General features: G+C 40.7%; 1 protein-coding gene across 6 annotated transcripts in view; it reads left to right on the top strand.

Moving 5' to 3' along the window:
- Window positions 1-26942, top strand: part of LOC137176873 (receptor tyrosine-protein kinase erbB-4-like) — a 273678-nt gene that overhangs the window by 142767 nt on the left and 103969 nt on the right. For all 6 annotated transcript variants that reach the window (XR_010925878.1, XR_010925879.1, XM_067582874.1 and 3 more), the window contains one exon: window positions 12211-12397. Coding sequence is in view for 4 of the 6 variants with exons in the window: in XM_067582874.1 (XP_067438975.1) it covers window positions 12211-12397 (187 nt within the window). In the remaining 2 variants the exon portion in view is untranslated. The remainder of the gene's footprint in view (window positions 1-12210; window positions 12398-26942) is intronic.

Raw genomic sequence — 26942 nt, forward strand, 5'->3', positions numbered from 1 at the left:
AAACACATCTAAACCATGAATTAATTTATTGGCGTGTGTAAATTGTATCTCCCAGTGCCTTTTTTAATATCTGCCTCTCGCAACTGGCTTTGGAAAAAAATACGCCCCGTATCACGATTCTTCTGCTACGCTGAGAGGAAGGAACAGATTGCGTTCCTCTGTGACATTTACACTGTGTGTGTTTGAGTGTGAGCACGTGTCTGTATGTGTACTATAATGTGACTTCATGATATCTTTGTGTGCCTCACTGAATAATGAAGCGATTGAGTGACCCCCCCACCAAGCCTTTCACTCCCAGTCCTGATGTTTAGAGCCCTTTTCTGCAAAAACTACACCCGTTCTACGAGTCTGAATGATACATTTGGTTGTGTAAAAGCAGAACACTGGGTGTTGATCACAACGTTAAACCAAGCTCACATCAGGTTGTATCAGTATTGTCGCTGATGGGAAATGTTATCAGCTCACAGGATGAATTGAAAACTTTGGCGCACAGAACAAAACTTTATCTTAAAAAGCATCGAGTGAGTGATTTATCTAGAGAAAGTTTGTTGTGCACTCAGTTTACAGACATGACATAATGTGTTTTCTGGGTAATGCAAGCCTTTTAAGTTATCAAAAAATACCACATTCACTGAAGAAGTGGCTGGCATTTTTTCACAGTGAAGATCAACTTAGCTTAGCTCTACTATACATTCATTTTCCAAAGTTGTGACATGTCTTAGTTGCCACTTTGTTGCCTTTTTGTGCTATACTGGAGAGTATGAATAGTAATGGTTAATCAATCCTATCGCCTTGTATACACACTATCACCAGAAGTCCATTCTGTGTAGAGAAAACTTGATAAAGAAACTTGCATGCTGCACTTTTTGTTGTTGCTACTTTTCCGCTTTTGTTTTAATAGGTGATTATAGCCATTCAAATTCACAAAGAATGCAGTAATACAGTACATGTCTCAAACTCATCCATCTTTAGAGGTTGATTTGTATTCTTTGTTTTTGATAAATGTCGCTTGATTCAAGATTACTATGTAGTTATCTCACATTACTTGCCCACTAAAAGCTGCACCAGACAGCTACACAGTTACACCACAGTTTGTCAGAATAGAGGCGCATCACCAAGTTTACTGGAGTGTGAATATTTCTTTCTGTTTATTCCATCACACATTACTTTCTCTTTGTGCTGCTGTTACACTGTTCTGAGATGACTATAATTCCATTAGAGTTACTGTCAAGTCTGTCCTGTTTTTTATTATATAGTGTATTGTACGTATTCTTGCAATATTTATGTAGATAGCAAACACTCCTCTCCTATACTCCTCAACTTACGCCTCAGGAGTTATTTCCATACTGGCTGGAAACTTATTCCATGCATTTCCATCTTGGTTATAATCCACTCTGCTGCTGGATTCTTGCAGAAGGCGGTGTGAAAAGAGACTGTCCTCCCAAGAAAAATGACACAATAGTTTGTAATGCCAGTCGCCCAAAATTTACATATAGTTATGTTTGATACCTCATTTGGAGGTAGTGGGCTGGGTGGATGGAATAACCCAAAAGTGGACTTTGTCACATTTCCAACTGCAAGTCAGGACATCTAAAACAAAAGAAGAAGTAACTGCAATCATCCCCTAACCTTAACTCTGTGATTATCACTGTAACCAAGACGACGAAGGTCAAACTTTAACTCACACCACATGTTTCTCTAACCTTGACAAAGTGATCATTTTAACCCAAACCATGATCTTCCCCTAAACCCAACCACATGTTTTATTGTGCCTTAACCTAACCAGACTTTAACCACAGTGTTGTCATATCATAAAACAAAAGTATGAAGGTTCAGTACATTCAACAAATTGCCCCATTTTTTGTTCCCTCATTTACATAAACTTCTGTGTGGTACGATTCAAAGATGATCTCACAGTTTTGTAATTGGTAGAAGTTATAAGTGAATGTGCTCAACATATGACTGATGCCATCATCCATCAGTGTGTGTGTGTGAGATCTGGGCCTATATATGAACTGTGACTGGAAAAGATGTGTTAGGTTGTCGTAGAGATGAGCTTTAGCCCCCTGCAGAGAAACGAAATAGTTTTTTGCAATTGCTGATTGGCTAAGATAACATACTATATGCACAGGCTGGGAAGCCACATGAACACACACACACACACATACATCTATAATACTACGCATGATCTATCTTTGAAAATCAACCCTTGCTACATGCTGTTTATGATATATTAAATTGAGTTATCTCGTGCTGTAACTGGCATTTGTCATTTGTGCTTTATCTCAATTTCATTACAAATTGATTTAAATTGCATGCCCACCCCTTCTAAAAACACATGCAGCAGGTGCATGCATGGATGCAACACACACACACGTATTCAGACACACAGGTGTACACACACCTTGTGTTGCCACAAATCAGGACATCCATCTCCGATTAGGGCAATTTGATTCCAGAGTAATGAAGTAGTTTAGCGCTGAAACGTGGCGTGCTTCACAACCGCTGATGATGCCACTGCCATCATTTTCCACTGAGGCAAAATGGCTGACAAATACCCTCCCTAACCAATACACACACACACACTCACACACACATTATAAAGAGACAAGACAGATCAAATCTGACACAGTTGTAATCAGCCCTGCAGCTGCCTGGTTACCAGGCCTGAATATATTTGTAGTTTACAAATTCCACTGTTTGCTTTTCATTAAGGAGAAAAAAACCTTGGTCATTTTGGCTTTTCAGTTGAACCGTTGAGACCTCTTGTGCCAATTACAGTTTCATACTTTATCGACTATGAATTATTTATTATTTTTATTATTTATTTACGTACAAGCCTCCTGAGCCACTGGCCAATCAGAACAGAGTGGGCTCATCGGGATGGGGGGCCTTAAAGAGACAAGAGCTAAAACGGCCTTTTTCAGACAGAGGCTGAACTGAGGGGCTGCATTAAGAGCCAGTATATGATAAATAAGGAGTTTTTTTAAACTGTAAATCATGTAAAGATATTCCAGTAGAGCCCCAGAATAAAAATATAGACCTGGAAATATACATTATACGTCCACTTTCAGTCATTGTGCATTCTGAAAATGTGCCTTTTACTGTAGAAAAATTGCAAAGTCACTATTTTTTAATGATAATTTACCTTCTGTTCTTTTTGATGTGTAAACAGTAAATTCAAGTAGTGATTAGTTCCCATTTCAATCAATGAATCAAGTACTAATCTAACTCATTCTCTGTTAAATACACTACTATTCTCATTCAGATATACTACAATTTTCTCTTACATATACTGTAATAGTTGAGTATAATGAGAGTTACAGTATAGTTGAGTTTAGAGAATAGTGGTGTATAAAGGTGAATATGATGGCTAGTATGACAGTATGATTGTAGGGAGGTATAGTAGTATTATGTGATATTAAGGTGCCCTGTGTGAGAGTAGGTATGATTTATGACCTTAAAGGCCTCCCGCAACACAATCATTACCTTTTACTTCTAGTTTGTTTCCATACATTCACAATCCTCCACGTTGGGAATTCTTGCATTATGTGTCTTCTTTCCCATTGACATAAATTGATTATCCAAGCAAAGTCTCACATTGCCTACCTATGGCTGCATCCTACCTCTGCACCAAGAACAATCATCAATCACTTGGAAGGGCCGTTAAGCACCTTTTCTTCCCCAGAGGAGTGAACTCACATTGGGCCTCGGAGACCACTCAGCTCTCCCTTCCCATTCCACTCCTTGGCCTCCCCCGTTTTGCAGATTGGCCCCTCCCCTCGTGAATCCTGCCAGCTCTCAAAATCTCTGTCCTGAGCTGGGATGACCATGAATAATGAGGGACTTAAATATGAGATTCAGGAGCTAGGTGCTATAGGAGATAACATGCTTCTCACTTTTTCCCTCCATAGCCACTGTCAAGCGAGCAGAAGCCAGCCCGTGGCTGACGTGCACTAGCTTTGTCACATAACTGCATTATGTAGGGTCCCCAGAGGCTACAGCATAATGCGATATGCCATGCGACTGTTGCTGGGTTGCTACAACAGCATCGCCTCATGAGTTATGTATTAGTGTTTTAACTGCGGCTTTAGGATCAGATACTGTACTGCACTGTCACTGTTTTAGTTTTGCCTGCTAATGCGCTGCAAACTTTCCCCTTTGGTAATTTTAATTTCAAAGTCAGGGTATGTACTGTAAATGTGTCTTGACAACACAGACGCCTCACGGACGCTGCTCATGAAACCGGCTTATATGAGATTGTCGGGCTGTCTGAGACAATAAATATCAGCGCCGAAAGCCAGTAGCACAGCTGCTGCTGGAGGCACACCCCTGGATATCAACACACACACACACACACACACACACATACACACACACACACACCACTCCTGTGTCATCAACACTAGCTGGCAGTGTTGAAAGTGAAACATGTCCATGTTTGTCTCTGACTCTCAAAACTTGCCTTTCGATTTGAGCAGAAGCACTGAGTGATTCTGATCATCAACATGCAAAAAACAGAACAACACATGTTTTTATCATAGACTTCACTGCATTTATAAATCAATATTTTTAAATTAAAGGTTAAATTTTTAATTACGGGGAAAGGAAACAATAATTAGAAGGTTAATTTAACACCTCTTGCACCAGTTTCCTCAGATTTACTCTCCTTTCTACATACTCTAAATGAATAAAATTAAGAATAAAAATACTTTAAAATAAAAATAATAAAAATTAACATTTAATTAATCTTTTTTCTGCCTTAAAATGATTTTTGTCTTTACTTATATGAGGCTGTCTTCCAAGTATTTGATCACTATTACAGTCTAACTTGATTCACGACACTATCTGAGAGTAGATTCTCTTTCTCTGAAAGCCCATCCAATTAAAGTCGTTTGATTGAGCTGAGCAAGAAATTAACTTTCCTTTTCCCTAATGTGCTGGTGGAGAAGCTAAAATACCTTAAAGGGGGCTGGATTTCAAGCCGCTCTGCGCCACTGACATGAAAAGTGGTGTGTGGGTTCAAAAAACTCGCCCCTCCATGTTTGATGTAGTTTCCATTTGAAGTAAGCGAAAGCCCCACCCCTCCCCACCTGCACACTTTTTCACCCTGTTGATTCATCTCACAGGAGTACCTCAGGGTACTATCAACAAACTCGAGATGTTCCTTACAAGTCCTTTAAAAAAAAAAACTCTGCAAACTCTGCACAAATACCTGTACTGAATGACTCACTCATTTTCACAGTGACATTTCGCACGGCTGGATTTTCATTTATTTCAAAGTCAATAGCCCTCCTCTCAAAAGCCTTGATTTTTTTAACAGGATTTCTCAAAATCTTGAATGTCACACCCGAGTGCTCTCAGCATACTTAGCAGCCAAACAGTGGCATGAGGTGAAAGAGTGCATACTTCTCTTACAGAGCTCATTGAAGCGAATTGGTAAACAGGTCCCTGCCCGCCCATTGACTTTGCTGCCGTGTGGAGGAGTCAGATTGCGCCCGCCGCTCCGGTCGGATCAAACTGTAGAGAGTCGGCAGTCTTGCAGCTGACATGCGCCGCTGCACTCTCCTTGACTCACTGGCAGAGTGCTCTATATGTATGGAAATGAGCCATAATCACCATAATATGTGTCCCATCTCTTGTATTTTATAATGGTGTCATTACATTTTTTTTTCTCCGCATGATGCCGTATTCCCCCCTTCCTCCTCTCCTTTTTCCACTTTGCTATACCTTCCCCTTTCCATCTATCCCTTCCCTTCCCTCCCACCCTTCCTACTTTTCCTCCTCCTTCCTCCTACTATCGCTCTTTCTCATGCCATCTACCTCATTTACACTCTTACTCATCCAGATGACAGGAACAGGTGCACTATTAATTATGCTTTAAAGTATATCTCCTCTGTGCTCCGCTTCACTTCCCCCTTATCGTTGTGCGCTTTCTGGGAATGCTTCACCACACCGCATTGTCTAACCCCAAACTTCTCTCTGCCTGCCTCTTCTTGATTGTTGTTTCTCCTCACTTTGACTTTCTACACCATCCTTTGTCACTCAGCTGGCTCTCTGACGGATATTTCCCATTTTTTTCCGAATGTTTGCATTTGTATGGAAGCAGGGTGCGTCTCGTTGTGTTTTTAGTCCTGCTTTGTTAAGATTAATTGTGTCATTATCTCAAGATATCAAACTGTGTTCACATGATCGTGTGTTAACTATCTCATTATCTACAAGACAGCAAATGATGATTTTGGTGGTGCTTCTTTTGTTATCCCGAGATAAAAATTGAATGATATTGTTATCTCATGGTATCAAACGTCGTTTTTTTTCCTACATGATTTAAATATCTCATTATTTTGAGATAACAACCCAGTTTTTTTTTTTTTGTTTTTTTTTTTTTTCGGAGATCCAGCTGCTTCGCCCCACTGGTGTTGTTTAAGAGTCTATCCAAATCGGCTTAGCCTGATGAAAGAGACACTGTCAGAGGGATACACCAGAGTAGATTAAATTTTTTTTTAAATAAATAAATAAGAGAGAATTAACCCCAAGATGAAAATAAACCCACTTGGATTGAGCCTTTAGTAACATCTACAAATGGGGAAATAATGTTGGATCACAGCAAACTACAAATCTCAATACAACAAGTTATTTAGATCTTTAACTGGGATGAGATTTGGTAACTGTGGCCTTAATAAATATTATTTTTATACTTATCAAACCATTTAGTTACCCCTCGTGCCCTGTATGCAAGCAAATGCATTAGTAATGTTTCTCCACTTATTTATTCAGGTGTTTCCTTTAATTTGTCACCTGTCTTTTTGCATAGTGACAGATAAAGAAAGAAAGATAATTAGAAAATAGAACGTTAGAAAAATAATTTGGTTTAGCCGAATAACGAGGCTAAAAAGTCTGCAGCACTCATTGCTTCCACACACTTGCACATTATCGATTAACTTCACTTTTTCTGATGTAAAATGAAACATCTGTAATAATCAATAAGTCAGGTTTCATGGCCTCAAAGATCAACATTTTTTTTCCTGACCTCCTCATTCATTTTGAATGGTCTTGGAATGCGTTGACCTTGATCCTCTTCGATGTCCAGCAAAAAATGAATATGAATATATACGCGCAGCAGTGATGTTTTAAATTCAAACCTTCCTTACAATAAATTCTCTTATGCAACCTTTTTTTTTTCTCTAAATCTGGGGTGAAACCCAAAGGCGATTCTTGGGAAGACTGAAACTGGAGGAATTTGTATGCAAATCTATCGGCTGTGTTGGCAAGGTTTCCCGAGTATCTGCAAAGTAAGTTGGATGAATAAATTATTGTAGTCATACAGCTTATTAGTGTCTGTACAGTCGTACATGAGTTAGATTTGTAGGCCCCTGAATGCTTTATTTTCTCCATCTGTAATCCGGCTTTAGTATTCACCTCTTATGCTCCTACTTTCTTTCTTCACCAACTGTTGCTGAATTATGACACGAAACAGTCGGCTGTTCGCACCACCAAAACAGTCTCGATTCATTAACTGATAAAACTGTTTACTTTGCGAAAACAATTGTCAGTTCATTTCAATATTGGCTTGAATACAAATAGTCTTCCTTCCACATTACACTTACTTTATGGCGCCATGCGAGCTGAATAGCTGTGTCTCCATATTGTGAGACCACTGAAAACATTTCCACATATCTGGAGGGCTTTCAGGTGCCTGAGCGCAGCAAATCTACCTCATATCAAGCAGTTTCCAAGACAGCACAGGCGCCTTCCATCATGATTAAGTTGTTTGAGGTAAATAAAGTGTTTCTGGCTCCCTTTCTTTGGCCTCAACGCAATGTATCCCAGAGATACAAAGTGCAATTTACCAACATGTGAAATTCGCATTTAGCCCAGAGGGAAACCAAGAGAAGAGAGGAAACAAGCCTGTCGGGATTGTTTTTGACTTAGCGCTGCACGCTAGGCCGCTAATTGCCTGCGATTGATGGAGAACAGTGCTAGAGGAAACGTTAAACCCGCGGTGTATCATGGGTAGTTGACCTGTGTCAGCTGAGTCTTGTCTGTGCCTCGTGGCGGTGTTTTTTCATGCGTAGGTGGGGGTTATAGGAAAATGTGAGGCCTGTATGTGTGTTCAGATGGTGTGTAACAGCAAAGAAAAATCTGCACAAACCCTTTGTGGCTCTTACAGCAGAAAAACACTCTGATCCATCAAAGTTAAGCTGGAATCAAAAGATCCAGTGGAAATGGTATCTAAAATAATGACCTGGACTTGTGCCAGACTGTGTAAAGATTTTAGCGCTTTTTTGAGCCACTTTAATCACGTTCAGCTCTAATGTCACCAGCTAAGGGTCATTTGAGGGGAGGATAAAGAGGATGAGGTGAAAACCACCAGTGTGTGTGAGCAGTCGACGGTTCAGGCACCTTGTTGGTACAAATTAGCCCTCCCACTCACCTTGTTAAGTGTATATTTTTTTGAGAAAACACAAGGGGGAAAACATCAGTTTATCTGCCCACCGTCCACCTTGTTAAGTCTGAGCACATCGCCCACCAGTCAACGGTGGGCAGCTTCTCTGAGTAGCATCCTTCAGCTTCTGTGTCGTGTTTCTGAAACAGAGCGCAGTTGATGCGGCAGGAGGGGAAATGCAGGTGCTTGTGTTTACTTCCCTCCGGACCTCCCTCCCTCCCTCCTTGTCTCCCCACTTTCTCCTGCCTCCAGCACAGAGGAATGTAGATAAATATTGATCTAGAAAGCTTTCAGAAAAAAAAAAAAAAAACAATTTATGGCAACAAAAGGAAATTAAATAATGTCAAAGTGAAAGAAAATTACTGAGAAAGGGCAGAGTAATCCTTTAATTTAATTAGGTAAATTACAACAAAAAAATCCTTTCTAAGTCTGTTTTTTTTTTTTCTTTTTCTTCTGCCTGCTCTTTCCCTCTTTGCTCTCCCTCGCTCCCGCTGGAAGGCTTTTCCTGTGGTTGCTAAGCAACAGGGAAACAGTTTTTCTTTGGTTTTGCCAGCGGGTCCCGGAGGCTGGCAGAGAGAAGGGGGCACAGTGGAAGCTCTGTGGAGTCTGCCAGCAGCCGAGTGCATGCCCACAGCTGGGTCGGGTTGCAGAGCAGCCTCCCCCATTCCCAATCATAGCGCCCCTGGCAGGCACCTGGGGGTTACGTCGGAGTTAATGATAGCAGGGTGAGCTCGCAAGGCGACCCGGCCCCCAGCAGTAAACACGGGGTCACAGTGGGGTCAAAGTGATGAAACGGCACGACTTCCAACCACAGCGCGGGATCAACAAGGCCCCCCGGAGAAGAAAGCCTTTTCTGTGTACTTTGCTTTTAGAGGCTGAGTCACAAGTTGCATCGAGTTGCATAAAGTTGCGCAACTTGTTAACTCTCCAACAAACATAAAGAATTTTCACTAAACATATTTGACAGAAATTGATTTTGCCGAGGGGTTTTTGACAGGCAGTGGAGTACCTCACAATAGAAATCCTTTTTGCAATAAGTATGCTAATCAAAGCCTCTGCTGAAATGGATTCTACTGCTCTTTTATTATGTTGTTCTTTCCCTCTTCAGGTGATTGACACATTGTAATTTTGCTAATAAGCACCTCCACTGTCTGTTTCCTTCCTATTGTGTTAGTGTTACAATAGGCAAACTTGGCAGGTGCACAGTGTTTGCTGAGTGCTCAATATAGAAGCTAATCTCAGTTACCTGCTATTATCCTGAAATGCAGGCATTCCACATGCTGTGTCCTAACTGTCAGTCTCCACTAGCGTCCTCCAGGGGTCAGCAGCCAATCAAACCTCGCATTACTCATCCCCCCCCCCACCCCCTCCCTCCTAACCAATCATCCACATCATTACTGGCCTGTCTCTGGTCATTAGGAAGTCTCTGTAGCAGCCTGTTGCTTCAGAACCTTTTCCCTTCATGCCCCGTCGCTGGATATTTAAAATATCATTATATGAAAGGTTACTTTTAAATAATTATTCGTGAGTTTTCTGCAGGACATGAAGACACATCAGTGTTGCTTGCAGCTGCTTTGAACTCAAATGATAAGAAAGAAATTCAAAAGCTAGCTCTATTGTGGTTGCTGCTGGGAAGCCGGTGAGGGATTGTATCCTTATAGCTGCACTAGTTACTCCTACTGGTTGGTCTTTTCACCTGTGCAGAAGTAGCTGGACGCTATAGGGGAGATTATATGAATCTCTGCATGTCTTACGCTCTCTGATGAGTGAGAAAATAAGGAAACATTTCCAAAAAAACAAAAAGAAAAAGCCACAGGAATAAATTCTGTGTCTGCCAACTGCTGCAAACGATGCCTCTATTGTACAAGTCAGTGCTGAGCCTTGTAAGCAGATCTCGTCCCCCCTTCCCCCACACTTTTTAAATGTAGTGTTCCAATTAGGCTTGTCAGCGGTGTTCGGTAAAATGTGTTAGTGTAGCATTTAACAGCTGTTGTATGTGTGTTTGTGAGTTTTGTGTGTGTATAAGTAAGCTCAGGCTGCTGTTTGAATGACTCAGATGAATATTGCATGGCCACAGAGGCGGAGTGTAGCAACAAGGGAATAAGTTGTGTTTGAGCAGACACACATATGCACACACACACACACACACACACTCGGAGCTAAGTTTGAGTATCTGGTAATAAAGCTGTGTGTGATGATGTGATTGGCTGTCAAACTGATTGACGGGGCTCTAAGCTGAACTGAGGTTTTTTTCTGCACTTTCTGAAGGACTCATAGCTGTTGATTTGATAACATATAATTGACCATCAAGCCTTAGGTTTCTAGGGTGTTTTTTTTTTTCTTAGTTTGCTTAGAGACGACCCTACAGGATGGCGACAAACACGTTTTTGGAGTATAAAAGTATTTGCAATGGCTTCATCCTTCAGCCTGACTTTGCAGTGGAATTAATTTGCCTCATCGAGTGTGTAACACAGAGGTAATCAGCCTAATTTTTTTTTTTTTTTTTTGGTGACTTTCGAGAAGGTCAATTGATGCACAATGAGGCAGATAGTTGAGGTCTGCTATGCTCTTCAGCAAGGCACTTCACACATCAGAGCTCCCTATTTCTGCATATTACTGTATGTGTGTCTGATTCAGGCATTCAGCCAAGGCCTATCAACCTGAACCAACTCCAAATTATTTTTGCCCTGTAAGTTTTAGGTCTCTTTGGAGTTCAATCACACCTGACTGAGCCTTCAACATTTAGGACATCAAATACTGCTGTATTCTTTTACAAATACTAACAGCATCAATCAAGTACAATATATAATATAGTTAGCCAAATTTGAAAATGTTTTTAAAATTTTTTAAAGGGCTCTAGGAATGTCATATTTAGTTGTGTCATGGGTTATCAGGTCTTAAAGACTGAGAGACTCTAATCAGAGGAAAAGTCTAATCAATCTGCAATGGAGCTGACATTTTAATCATTTTGGACTGTATGTCAAAATTTTTCATGTGCTTGACATTTCAAAATGCAAATTACATGCTCCGTGCACAGAAAATGAGCGGAAAGCATTACCACCATATTCCAGCGTATTCTGTGAGGCAGATATGGCCAAAATAGACCCTTTTTTTTGAAAAGCATTGAAATAAAAGACACACCCTGAAGAAGGCGCAAGCCGACATGCGTTGGTTTGTTTTTTAATGACTCTAGCCCACTGAAATAAAGGCCTTTTATTTTTCAAACCTACCTTGAGTGTCTGGACCTGGATTTAGCCTTTTTGGGGGGTTTTTTGGTCATAATTCTTCTACTCTCCTTGATTCAAATAGAAGAGTTGGAAGCAACAGTTCAGGGTGGTGAATAATGTGGTGAAGGTTTTTTCCCAATCCTGTCACCAGACAAGAACATCAATTTTTGCACGATTCATTCTGCAAAACCCTTGATTACATATTTTCAACCTTTTCTGAATTCTCCACCCTTTGTGTATCAATATCTGCGCATGGGAATTGCGGTATCGTTAATGTTTGGGAAAGATCATGGTTATGGTTGATAAAAAGGTGGATGTTAATTGCAAGTATCTGATGGGAGGTGAACTCAGTCTCTTGCATGAAAGTCTCGGCTACATGCCAATCCACCACACCGACCTCCACGCCCTTACTGTCCAGCCTTGCTACATAAAAGATGAACTACTTTCTGCATTGGTGTGGAGCATCATATCCAGCCTCACACTGCACATCAAATATATAAAAATACATTTCCATTACTCCTCTCTTTTTCTATGCAGTCAATCAGAGAGGTGACGGGCTACGTGTTGGTGGCTCTAAACCAGTTCGAGTACCTGCCGCTGGAGAACCTACGGATCATCAGAGGCACCAAACTGTACGAGGGTCGCTACGCCCTGGCCATCTTCCTCAACTACAGGCGGGATGGGTCTTTCGGCCTTAAGCAGCTGGGCTTACGCAACCTCACAGGTGAGCATGATGGCATGAGTGTCGACATTATTTATGACATGCTGCATAATCAACTTGTTCTGACATATTACGTTTTTGTCACTTGTTCTATTGTTTCGCTTCCATACTTATGAGGCAAATGAAGCAAAACATGAGACTAAAAGACTTTTTGATGCATCAAAACATCTCCAATATATATTCTTGTAATTATCATAAATCATTGGAGAAAAATGCAATTCTTAGCAATTTAAACTCCCTCTGTAGATTAATAATGGCATCTTTTTTTGAATTAGGGATACATTTTTCACCACCCTGTAACCATTTCATGCTTGTGTTTGACTTGTTTTCACACCCACATATACAGATTTAATAGGGTCTTTTTAATTAAGTCACAAAATTGGGACTCAACTTTTGAAGCAACGTATCTGCTACCCTGGCAAATTAATCTTCTGTGTTGCTATATAGAAGGATCAAATGTCTGTGAAAAGTCCTATTTTCCTGTTAATTACATTTTTGTTTACACACTCAAAAATAGGGTTCTTTCATGAAGTAAGTTCTTCGAAATGGCTGTGTTATGTTTTATGTAACAGCTGTTCTTCTTTTGTTTCTTATACGCATGAGGGCATATGCTAAAGTGGATTGCATTTGCAAAGGGTAGCTTTTGTCTGCATTAACTTTATCTTCGAATCAGACCTTTGCGTCATGACCTCAGCATCAGTTAATCTTTGCCATTTTGGTGTTACCCAGTGGTGGAATGACCTTCCAACTCCAGTCAGAATAACAGAAGCAAACGCTATCCTCTGTTACAGGCTTTAAAATCATCTTTTCAATGATTGCCTGCTCCACCGTCTTCCTGCTAAATCATATCTCCTCTGAATGCTCTCTCCAAATATTCTCCAAATAGCCAATTTCCTCATTATCTGTATAAGTCATACATGTAATGCTCACAGAATAAGCTTCAATGGCTGTCAGCCTGCTAAAAGGCTCAGTTTTAGTGACATCCAACACGGCAAGAGCATTAGCATCGCTGCAGGAGAGAAACACAAGCCTTCTTAGGAGACGCACCGACTGAGGGACAACTGTCACATGCAATCTGAGGAGAAGAAGCTCAGTCTGAGGGTCATTCTTTTTCTTTTACACCATTTTTCTTGCTGTATTTGATGCCATACTGTCTACAGGGGCAGAGAAAGATGGTAAACAGAGAAAAGCTGAGACAAAGGCCAGGATTGAAACCCAAGCGTTCCAAGAAATGATGATGTCCAAGGCTGTATGAGAAGGTCAGCACTTGAGGGGATGTTCAGAATGTTTGGACATCTAGTATTGAACGTATAAAAACATCTAGTATTGAACATATAAAAACATCTAGTATTGAACAAAAGCAAATAAAGAAAAAGACATTGGACTCCGAGGGAAAAAGAAGATACCGTAGAGAGTGTCCCCTTTATTACACTCTTTACATTGTGTCATGCAATATCCCGTCACTTTGCTGATTTGGAAACTTAACTGAAGATGTTTGTTAATGACAAGACCTTAAAAGAGAGAATGTGATGCATCTACCAGAGGAGGTTTCTGTTGGAGGCAAATGGAAGCCCATAAATATATTCTAATTAAGAAAACAAAATGTATTATTCCCACATATGTATCTTTTACTGATTTTTGCTTTAGCTGGTGTAGCGAGCGAAACAGTGCCCCTCTGCTGCGTGCATTACAATGTGTAGTTGATGTCCTCTGCTCTGCCTAGTGGTCAGTGAAATGCATCACTCAAAGGAGACCAGCTTTGCCTGGCTTCCGTTAAGGGAAAAACAGTAAAAGTTTTAGCCAATCAAATTGAGGCCAGGCTTGACCAAGCTCAACAGTGAATGGTCAATTCATCGTTAAAAAAACAACAAAAACCAAGGGAGGCCAGGTTGAACATGGCTTCTCACCAATCAAATCACTGACACTAGTGCTTATGGCTGTGAGAAGTTTGCACCCGTTGTTGAACAGTATTTGGAGAGAGAAAATCAATCACACCTTTTGTTGTTTTGTAGTCCACAAAAGTCTTAAATTCTATTGTTCCTGACAAATGGGATATAAGCGTGAATTAGAGGCATTACCACAGTAACGGCACTCATTCATTCTGGTTTGTGAAATCAACTATGGAGATTTAATCTCCAATATGATCACCATCATATGGCGATATGATTCTATACCAAACTGTCTGGCTTCCTCTGTAATATTTGCACTGCCACTAGCCTCTACACGGCATTTTTTTTTGTCATTCCTATGGTTGGATTGTGGAGTAAATTGGCTGGTTTTCTTGATGGCAGAGAAACAGGAATGGAGCACTGTTCTTCCAATGGAGTGAAATCTTTCAGAGCATCCCGCCGTGGCCAATGGAAAATTTCATTTCCAACAAGTATGTCCCCTACAGTACAGCCAAAGAACAAACATAAATGCATGCAGAAACTGCCAGTCCTCCTGACAATTTGCTCATACCAAGGTACTGGAAGTAATTTGTTGGAACATGACAATTTAAGAATATAACTGTTAAGGTTTGTTTTATGGAGTGATATTGTAGGGGAAAGTGCCAGACTGTGAGACAAGGAAAGGGTAACAAACTCACCATGGATTGACCATGTGGTATGTGCCCTAAACTGCCAAGCCACCAGGATGTCTCTGCTGCATCTCCCTTTGTTGTATTTTGCCTGAGGCTTCTTCTCTGGCATTGATCTGCCCGCTTTACACTGCTCTCCTGTGGGCATTGCAATTTATCCTGCATCTATCCTGTGAGCTACCACTGCAGGCAATTCTGTGGCAAATGTTTCACAAAAGAACCAAATTAATTTCAGTGTAAACCAGAAGTCAGGTGTCTTACAATCCCGGACCACCCTTTGGACCTTTCTGGAATGGAGCATAAATGTCTATACCTTGAGGAGAAAAAACTGCGTTGAGAAATTCATCTCCAGCTTTTCTGCCAATAACTTTGGCATAGTGTGTTTGTGATTGATGGTGGGAGATCTAACAGTGATCCATATTAAAGTACATGACAGATTTAGTGTAATAAGCAGTGTTTTATGGAGTCTGAACATGGTGATAAAGGACTCCTGAGAGTTTTTAAGGGCATGCTGACAGCCTGAGCTGGGAAAGCAGTAGGGCGCCTTCCATTTTGACCACCCCCACAGAGAGAGGGAGGCCAAAGTGAACTCATGTTGTTATTTTCAGTGATTCTTTTTTCTTTCTTTTCTGCCACGGACATCTCATGACTTTCTCTTCTTTCTTGTCATTTCTCTAACTGTACTGATGAATGTTTTTTTTTTTCCTGCAAACCAATGACTGCTACTACCTAACAAATAACTTCTACTGAAAGGATCATAAACAAAGAATCTAAGGAATGTCACCCTTATTGGCTGGCTAAAGTGTAGTTGACCCTTTAGTCTAAGAGAAACAGTTTGAGTTTATTCACCGGTACTTCAATGTTTTGTTTCCCCTGAGGTGAAAGGAATGTGTGATTGGTGTGTTTCATAAGCTTCCAGGAATGAGCCAATGATACAGTTAGTGGGCCCGTGTTTATGTGCCATTTTCTGCCTTATAGAATGACCGACAAGTCCAGCAATCTTACATTTTATGAAAACATCATGTTACTGGAAAAAGCACAGTGGAAAATGTAAGTGTGGTATCTTCAAATATCCTTTCAGTGTGCAGGAAGGTATCCCCTGCATTATTTATGTCCGCAATACATAATCTACATCTCAGAATTTCCCTTATTTTCTTGAAACTTTTGGAGAATGTGTTGATCCTCAGAGGCAGAATTTACCTCTAGTTCACCGCTGTGATTCAAGCTTTCCACCAGCCCCCTGCCTGTCTGGCTTGCACTGCACTCCACACATCTCCTGCCTAAGCACATACTCAGGATGGGTGCCTCACATCGCTAGCCTTTCGACCATATCATCTGATCCCACTGCACCCCAACGCTGCAATTAAGCCAGATCCAGCCATGCATATGGATCAGTGCTGTTCCTCCTGATTCCCTCCACTCCTCTGCCTATGACAAAAAAAAAGAATTTTCTCTTTTGAATAAGCTTACAATTAGGCCAGCAGATTATTCTCCCTTCCTAATGATGATAAGAAAGCTAGCACGCACATTTGCTGTAGATACATGTGTGATGAAATGTGCTTATTTGTAATTCATTCTGTCGCCACCACTTCTACCACCACTTCTGCCATATCTAGTGGGGATATATGTGCCTGAGTGAGAATATATTAAGCATTTCTCACTGCACAAAATACATTAAACAACAGCTTCACCACTGCTTTATCCCTCTGTGGACTCAGTACACAGTGGGAGTCGACAGAAAGAATGGAATTCAATTTGGCTGCGGAGTCAGTATGCATACAGCTGTGCAGTCTTTATAGTAGCAGGGATATATAGTAATCTGTGTTAAAGAAACTCCTCTGATATCGACTTGTTCAGCTTCACCCTGTGATGATCCTGCAGCTCCTTATAAGCCTGAATAACCTACAACACACAAACACAACACATGCATTGGAAACCACATGAACTGCATTCATACATATAACATGGCTCGCTACACGCTGTGGTGCTAATTACCCCATGCTGCGCAGCAGAGGTGATAATAACCACTATACGACTCTCCGAGCTGATGAGGTGGCGTGTGTGAAAGCATTTTCAGATCCAGTCTCCCCACTCGCTCTTTGCTTAACTTTTGCTTTGTTTGTGAGCTTTTTTTCCTCTACCCTTTGAAATTGCCCATTTGGATGGGCGCCAAATGGTTCAGTGTGCCCCAAAGAGACTCTAACTTCTCATCTGGCGGCAGTGCCCCCTGTGCCCGTGTGCAGAAAGCAAAGCACCAGTTCTGCTATGCCCTTCCTTTCTTCCCTCTATAACCTCCCTTACTTTTTCACCTGTTTTGATTTCTTAAGGCTCACTGGGACTGTAGTGACACCGCCGCAGTGTCACAACCTGGCAAAAACCCAAACATCGCCTAATTTAAAGCTAATATTGTAATTTACTCCTGCTGTCTCACTAATTGCTGCATTTTTGTGAGTATTTTGAATACATTTAGGCCAAATTACCAACAGAAGTTGCTGCTGAGATGAATTGATTAATAGACTTCATTATAATTAACCCCATGTGCATCTTCATTTCTAGAGCATGACTATCGATTTACAGGTTCCCAAGCACTCTGAGCAGTTTCTCATTTCCATAGTCACTCTGCTCAGCTAAATGAGGAAAACACATGGTTTAAATATGTTTTCATATTTAAGGATATTTGCAAAGTGACGACTGGAGAAAATCAGATCACATTCATATCTACCACAGTGCCATGGCATATAGTTATTTAAATAGATATAGATACAGTACTGTGGTATTTAGTCATGCCAATTGTCTATAAGAATCAGAAGAGCAATTTTTTAAAATTTCTTTATATTTTACTGGGAATTAGCCAATTTTTCTTAAATGTCATAAAGGCTGAATTTGATCTATACGCTAAATCCCTTCAGTGAAGGGTACAAAGATCCAGTATTATATCCTCTGCTTATTTGATAAAAGACACACACCTGAAAGAAGAATCCTATAGGACTAATAGCTCACATAAAGACAGATGACTTTTTGTGAATCCCTGCGTTCCTCCATTTTTGACTTCTGCCCCCTAACGTTTACAAATTGGCACTTAGACACTGTGTTTGGCCATATTTATATATACTGTATTTTACTGCCAGGTCTGAAAAGAATTACTGATCCCCACTTGTGAAAAAGTAGTGGAGGGGGGAAAAAGGATCTGTGGTAATTGTGTTTGGAATTTGTATAGAAAAAAATCCACATCCAAGGCCTCTTTACTTAACATAAAGCTTATGGTGTGATCTCCAAAAAGCGGTGTAATTACACAAAGATCAAATAGAGCAAAATCGGCTAACGCTAATACCCGCTCATACTCCGGACTGTTATGAGGGAGAGGGAGAGTAGAGGAATGGGGCCCATTAATAATGAATCCAGTGTCATCATTAAGGCGCCAAATGATTAAAACATATCTCCCAGCTTCAAACGCTGCTTTGCTACCCTAGAAAATGCTGCAGTCGTGGATCTGCAAAGCGAGAGAGCCCTTCAGTCTGCCTGTGAAATAAAGTTTTGCCTTTTTTTTTTTTCTTTCATCTTTACCCCCCATCCTCCCCTACCCCCATCCCTTTTTGGAGTGTTGAAACACCAAAGCACCAGCATTCCCTTTTGAAAACAAAAAACACTCCAGTGTTATGTAATGTAATGCAACCCATAGATTTGTGCAGACGTTTCATGCCAAGCCGGGTTGGGAAGAAACATCTTTGTTGCACATTCCTGAGTCCTCTCAGTTGTGCTGTCACCTGGAGAAAATACAGTCTGGCCAAAAGAACCACATGTTGTTGCTCAGTGTCTCCTCAGAAGAACTGACAAGATAACAGAGCAGAGAACATCAAATTAAAAAAAAATGGAAGATGCCTTGTCTGACTCCATGGTTTATTTCCTCATCTCTCCCCATTTCTTCACACTACTGCACCTAGAAGTCATTGTAATGCTAAGCCCGTTGCTCAGGTTTATCAGTGTTGTGTTGTCAGCACTGTACTGCTGTTGGTACTTTTTGTTCAAATCCTTTGATGAGGAGACCCTTGGGGTTTCGGGTTTGTCTCCATTAGTGGTTGTGGCACGTCTTGAAGGAGGGCAAAATGATTTCTAATGGAATGGTAATAGTCCCCCGGGGCAGTGTGTCAGCCGCCCTGTGCACAACTCTTTGATGTTAGGGTTCACTTCCACTGGCTGACACACTGTGTTATGTAGGTTAGTAACAGCTGACCCTGGCTAACTGAGTTACCTACACACCTGACTGAACCTCTAGTGAGCAAGAAAAGCCCTGACTCCATAATACAGTGTAACATAACAGATGTAAAAACCCCACCTGAAATTCCTCCAACTCCAAACTGTCAATCATTCACTCCTCTGTCAGCTCTTGAAGTGCTAAATTGTCCATTAATGTCATTAGAGACTTGTGGTGGTTTGGTAATCTGCCAGTAATGTCTTAAAATAAACCTGAAGCATAAATCAACAGTTCTAATAATGTTTGCAATTTACAGTATGATGACATTCCCCTCGGCAGACTTCTCCAGAGCCCAGCTCCAGAGGCTACATAAACAAGCAATAGTTGTTAGATCTTGCATCTTTCTCTCATCCTTTACCCGAAATATAAACTTCTCAAATACATCCCTACATCTTCAAACCCAAATCTGATCTAAAATATGTGAGTGGACAATGTAAACAACCCATGGAGCAACCTTTGTAACAAAGGCTACAGAACGCACAGCCATTTGTTTTCATGCAAACATGGTGTATCAAGTTGTATTGTGAGAGGCTCATGTACTGTATACGGCGTGTATGCATTTAATGGCACTGTTTTGTCTTGAAATATTTGTATATACTTAAATATTTGCTATGTAAATTAATACACACAGTATATCATAAATACAGAAGTGAGTGGACCTCAAAATAAAAGCAAACATGCCACAGAAAAACTCTGAAATATTGCAAGTAATTGAAAGAAACAACAGTGTGTTTTAAAGCCAAATATTGTCTTGTCAACAGAGGTCCTCGAGCATCGACCCCCCTGTGGCTTTGCTACTTAATTGAGCCATAAACTCCAGATTCTGTTCAGAGTGAAACTAGTGGGTGATGCTGCTGAATGAGTCAGCATTTCCACGAAACAGCCCTCAGACGTCTCACCTCATCAAACCAAATAACCGTAACTTCATCAAACTTGTTCATTAAAGCGGAGTTCATTTTTTGGGGAGATTAGAATTACTAGCAACCAGACTCTTGTTTTTCTGTGCCTCTCTGGCTGCCTTCAGTGCAAGCCCATCTGATTCTGGAGGGAGTCTGAGTAGAAACCAGTGGATGTAAGCACCATTTGCTCTTGAATAGAGCTTGTGTGATCCAGGCCCTAATCAACCAGCCTCTGATGCGTTACAAGACATTACTGGATATTGCTGTTGGTGAATATTTTCACCTCCATTCTCTGCAGTTTCTCTGCAGTTCAAAACCCGTTTGATAACCCCAAGGTTATCTTCAAACTAGAGAGCAGTGTATGAAAGATGACCAAGAAAAGTCCTCCCTTTTTAAACAACAGAATGGGTATTCCCCAAGGTTAGATCCTGGTTCTGCTGCTTTTCAGTCTGTTTATAAATGACCTGCCTACAAGTTTCACAGAGGCCGACCGCCAGCTTTATGCAGATTATGCAGTAATATATGCACCAGCTAAGTCACCTAGCAAGGCAGCGGAGATCCTAACTGCATACTTGGAGTATGTCCATCAGTGGCTGCAACATAATCATCTTATACTGAATTTGAAAAAAAAAACATTTATGTGTTTCTGCATTAGAAAACAGGGCTCACTTGAAAAGTTTAAAATCAAGATATGGAAGGAAGAAATAGAGAAGGTCGAGGATTTCAAGTTCTTAGCAATAATCTTTGATCCACAACTCAAATTTGATAAACATGTCAAAAAGATTTCAAAAACAGTAAAGACCAACCTTAATTGTTTCAAATTAATCAGGCAGTATATACTCAAGCATCACCATCAACAATCAGACACCTCACAACCTCACAAATAATGGACAAAAAGTCTGTCTGATGGCATCTCTGTCCTATGTTGAGAAGATACAATCTACTTAACTTTGACAACTTTACTCATTTTTGTTTCCTCAGATTAGTTTTCAAATGTATCAACAGTCTAACCTGAGAGCCTCTTTCCAGATATCCAGACAGTAACAGAATCACAAGGAGCATGGTGAATGGCAACTGTAAAATACCACATCGTAGATCTAAATTTAGACAGTCAGCTTCCTCCACAAAGGGCTGTCAACTCTGGAACACATTACCAACTGAAATCAAATTAATCCCAGATATAAAATCTTTTACAATAGAGGGTTAAGTGTACCCATTTAGAGCTAATTGTCCTCTAAATTACTATGGTTTTTTTTCTTTTTTTCCATGTGTATGTGTATTTATTGTACTTCCTTATCTATAGTGTATAAGTGGTTTTATGATAATGAAAGCTGTATATTTAATTACACTGTATATGTAAAGCCCAACCAGGGACAAGAGTTGAAAATTAGGAATCCGCTGTGTATTTTATTGTACTTCCATATCTGTATTGTAGTGTGGTTTTATGATAATGAAAGCTGTATATTTTAATTACACTTTACATGTAAAAGCTCAACTAGAGAAGAGACTTGAAAGTTAGCAATAGCTATAAACTCTCTGTGCAGCACATCAAGTTTCATGCTCTGTATTAGAACTATGTTAAATTGCATCGTCCCTATCAAATAAAATTCAAATCAATAAAACTGCAATGTCATCAAGCTAAAAACAAGGCTGCTTTTGGTTGACATTCTGACACTGGAAAGTTTTCATTTGACAGTAATTATATTCAAAGCGCCTGCTTGTTTGTTTCGCCAAGAGGCACATGCTACCCTCTTGACATTGCAACATATTTGTATGCTCTGGGGTCTTGGGTAAAATGAATGGTGTATGCTGTGCACTTTGTTTGTGTGCATTCTCTGCCAGGCGACTGTAACCTGCTTGACTTTGGTGAGTTTTAATGACATTTTTGGGTCCTTTTTTTGTGTTTTTATGAAGTGCTACACCTCGATCCATGCCCCTCTTGAGCTCTGTTGTGTAATTTACACTCCAAACCGCAAATCCATTAATGTTACTGAGTAAGTGTAGCCAATCATTACCACTGATGAATAGGTCTGTCCAATGCATCTGTTGAAGAAGTCACATAAGCCGAAGGTAGAGTCAGGAAAAGGGAGGACTGGCTGGCTCACAGAGCCCCACACTAAATATACTGTAGAACCAGATGGAGGCAATTTACTGGTCATAGTTGATTTGCCGGTGTGTGTGTGTGTGTGTCCATGTCGGTGTGTCCCAAATTACCCAAGTGGTGGGATGAGTGCTGCAGCTCTGTGCCAGAAAATGACAAATTGCCCATTTAGCCCATTCTAAGTGTCAATTTTAATGCAGAGGGTTAGCTCCGATTTCGACACTTCTTAAGCATTTTGCTCCATGAAAATATGTAATGAGCTCGATTTGAAATACAAAATGCATGAGAGTAGCAGCGTGTGTTTGTGTGTATATGCTTTCGCACTGCAGGTGTTCAAGCACACATGCATTAAGGCTCTAAAGGAACCTTTTTTTTTTTTGTTTCCTGACTCAAGAGTGGACGTTTAATAATAGTCCACATTTCAGGTTATGAGCTAAGCTGCTCAGCAGTTTCAGTGTCTTGATGGCTCCCCCATGGTCCATCCATAGTGCCCTCTAAATTTTAGTTTGATGTTCTTTTGCAATTGGGCAATTGCACCAAAACACTATTTCCAGCACAATAACAGAGTAGGGAGTGGAGTCACTGTCTGGGTAACTCTACTGTAAAACAACCTATCACTGCTGTTGTAGAAAAACAACATGGGACAGCAACCCTGATGCTGTTTGTACTTTGAAACTGAACCTGGCAATTTATTTGATTAGTGTGTTGCTTGACCTCTTAAAAGCTCAGTATAAAACTTACAAAACAAAAACACATGACAAAAACTTTTTTTTTTGTGGATTTTCTGGCTTTTGTGTTATTTTCTTCTTCAGATTTTAATTGATTTTCAAAGCTGCCCAATTTCTTAACTTAACAAAAACAGAAATATTAGTGCTTGTGAGCAAAATGTAACAAACTGCTTATTGTTGGGTGTTAATAGATTCTCCACTAAACCACCACACACACACACACACACACTCACATCACTGTTGATCATTGACGACCAGTGCTGTTTGTTACCTTCATTAGTATTCAGCAGCGCTCTCATCTCTTTAGCTGGCTCTTTTGTTTGCCTGTGCTGATTGGAGGGCCTCTGGTTAATTTAGATGCAGGGAAGCGGTGACAGAAGAGGGCTTATTAGGGCCGTGAGCCCATCCCGCCTTAAGTGCAGAGTCTCCAGTTCCATTTTCATTTGCCTCCATTATTGAATTTGCTGGCTTCTCATTCGCCCTGATTGCATTTTGTGTCACCTCTAAAGATAAAAAAAATAAAAAAAATTGGGCTCTCAGAGGTACTGTGACACTTGGAAGGGGGACTGTATGATAGTAAGGAATTGAGGAAGGCAAAAGTTTACTTCTTTATTCTTTTTTTTAATTTTGAAGTCTTTCTTTTTTATTATGTTTGAGCCAAAATGTCTATGAAAGTTTTCCAATCATGATTGCTGTGTAACCTGCACACCTGTGGGTGTATTTTGGTATAAGGAGAGAGCGAGGAACCTTAACAAAGGAGAAAAGGGGTGTTTATGTCTGTGTGTGTGTGTGTGTGTGTGTGTTTATGAGACAGAGAGAGAGCATGACAGATGGGTGGAGCAAGAGTGGGTGGAGGAAAAGAAGGAGAGTGATGGCAGGGATTCATTTAGCATCCATTGAAGCTTTAGAAGTGGAAAAAAAAAAAAAAGTGTCATCTCCGCCTCCACCTTTTAGCTGCCTCCTTCAGCGCCTACACAGCTTCCATAATCTCCTAACGTGAAGCATTTTTCATAAGGATTCATCGCAAAACAATATCATTCGAGACTGCGAAATTTAATCAGGGGCTTTAAAACACAATTATGGTTATCGGGGAGGACACGGCAGCAGCGCCCTGGATCGTGGGAGAGGAGGTGGGAGGGGGAGGAGCAGGGGGAAAGATGGAAGGGGGCCTCCCCCGCACTGTCTGCGCCTTGGCGGTCTTCTCCCATTTGTCACAGAGCACAATATCTCTTTGGCTGGCAGAGCTAATAATGGAGAAGTGGGGAAACGGGACTCTGGAGACCCACCTCCGCCTTTCCGTGAAGATCAGATAAGTTCTCCGCAAGTCAGAGGCCCTGAGCCACTGTGGATTTGCTTGTAAGGATTGTATCATTTATAAAATACAGCGCACCCCTTTGACAGCTTTTTAGGTGTGTGAATAATGCAGCTCTTTATAAAAATGTGCAACTGCAGGAGCAAGATGTTTCCCCTACTGGAGAGAAACGGCACACTACCCAATTTGTACTTTGAAAAGTTCATTTCATTTCGGTCACTCTTACCACCATACCCTTTTGCTGATGCTTTGCTTTTTCGTGCCTCGAGGCAAACTAGTTGCCGTTTTCTGTCTCTATTATCTTGGCGATCTGCAGCCATTTATCTACTAGCGGTTTGTTTGCAGTCTGGAGACTTAACAGTTATTCATGAGATTTGAGAAGTCGTTTTCACTTAAGCAGCTACTTTCTCAACAGCCTGTGTTTTTTTTTTTTCTTTTTTTCCTCTTTAGAGTAAACATGCTTGGAGGCACTGTACAGTGGAGTGCTTCACAATTACACACAGAGGGTTTCCTAAGGGACCGACTGCTTGTTTTCCAGTCAAGTCATGTGTTTACCTCAAATTGTGGGGTTTCTTAATCTAACTGTAAATTGGGAGAGAAGAGAAAAGTTTATTTTAATTACGGACAGTTTGATTTTGGTTAGATTTAGCAGGTGCGCACATGAGCCAGACACGGGCATTTACCCAAAACACACACTCAGGCCCTCACACACCTACACACACCCACAACTAAGCACCATCCCATTGATGCATTCACAAACTTCCTTCCCCTTACTCGGAATACCCTGAAACTGCACAAATACTTGTATGTATGTTTGTCTTTTTCAGAAAGTCTCTTTGTTCTCTTTCAGCCCGAGTGCAGTTCATTCAAGACAGTATATCACAGGCCATAAGATGAAAGAGATTTTTACACTGGCGGGGGGTGGGGGGGGGGGACTGAACACTTTAATTGTTCCCCCGGTTCTACTGATCCTGTTGCAGCGTTCTCTTGTTGCCTCACATGTGTGTGTGAAGTTCAAAGTGCTTTGCGAGAAACCTTGAGACAGATGCCGGTTGGCTTAGAACAGGGCAACTTGTGTGGTTTTTGTGTCGGCTTTGTCCCATAAGAATGGTAATATCTAAAGGCGGCTGTTCTAAACATATTATTATCTGAGGGAAATTGGAAAAATCCTCCTCAGGACAGCAAAAAGAAGTTGAACACCATCTCTCTTTCTCTCTCCGTTGTTGTCTAACTTCACTTCATTGGCTCTCATGCGCGTCATTATTTTCCAGAGTCGCAGATTTGTTGCGGTTTCAGTTGTGTAATGTTCATCAGTGTTCCCTGAAGAGGTTGCACTCTAAGAAAATGAAGGCAATTTGTTTCATTCCCCAGTTCGGCACCTTCTGTCATGCCAGCTGTCTGTGCTGTGTCACAGGCCACACAGAGCACCAGGAACTGATGCATGTAAATGACTGCAAAGAGCTTACAGTTCTTAGATAACACACACATACACGTATCGTAAATTCTCAAATAAAAGCCACTCTTCAAATAAAGCTTTGGCAATAGCAGTAATTGCTGCGGTACAACTTCGCAGTCGTGCCATATCACCACACAATTGCTCTGAGTTTCCCTTTTGAACAGAAATACTATTTTCAAACAGTAATTCATTCAAATTGGTTGATATTTGCCGTTTTTTTGTGTCTGTGTTCAGCTATTGTCAGTGAAACTCACCACTTCCTGCAGATGTTTCACATTAAAGGCTGAAAGAACTAAAATGTCCTCTACTTATACATAATTACTTATACACTTGTTCCTTTGGTCACTGCAAATCAATACAAATTTGTTCTGAGTGATCACCTTTGTCCTATAATGAAACATGTCTATCCTGGTGGGAGTGGTCTCTTCCAGGATGATAATGCCCCGGTTGACAGGGCACGAGGGGTCACTGAACGGTTTGATGAGTATGAAAATGATGTGAATCATATGCTATGACCTTCACAGTCACCAGATCTCAGCCTACTTGAACACCTATGGGAGATGTTCGACTGACGTGTTAGACAGCGCTCTCCACCACCGTCATCAAAACATCAAATGAGGGAATATCTTCTATCATAAAACAGCGGGGCATCTTACAAAAATATGATAAAATATACTCATTTAACAGGGAAATGATAGGTAAAGAAATCTAAAACTAGTTTATTCCAAACAAAGCTCAGACTCTCTCTGCAGTCGAGGTAAATAAAGGTCAAGGTCACTTGAACTAATCATTTGGGATTCATGACATGTCTGTATATGTATAAACAACATGAACAAGTATAATCAACAGTTTTTTAATGGCTTTTAATTAATTTCACTTTGTTGAATCTTGCTGGAAAGGAGGTGCATTCCACTTCATTTATATTTTGGGGGGGAAAAATTACAAGGTAGCTACTTCCCTCTGGGCTGTCTGGATTTCTCTCTCAAGAACTGAGTGATTAATTGGCATTTAAGAGGTACTGTAAAGCCTCAGCTTAACTTTTCAGCTCTGCCTACAAATGTGAGGCTTTGTCGACCCGATGCAACCGAGCTCCAAGATGCTTTCTGCTGTTGGACATGCTGTGTTTATCACAGGGATTTTGTGTGTCTTTGTGCAGCAGTTCACATGTTCACATGAGAATTTCTGTGGTGCAACAAGACTGAATATGCAATGTCTTTCCTTT

The sequence above is a fragment of the Thunnus thynnus genome, chromosome 24 (assembly GCF_963924715.1).
Source record: "Thunnus thynnus chromosome 24, fThuThy2.1, whole genome shotgun sequence".
Taxonomy (NCBI): domain Eukaryota; kingdom Metazoa; phylum Chordata; class Actinopteri; order Scombriformes; family Scombridae; genus Thunnus; species Thunnus thynnus.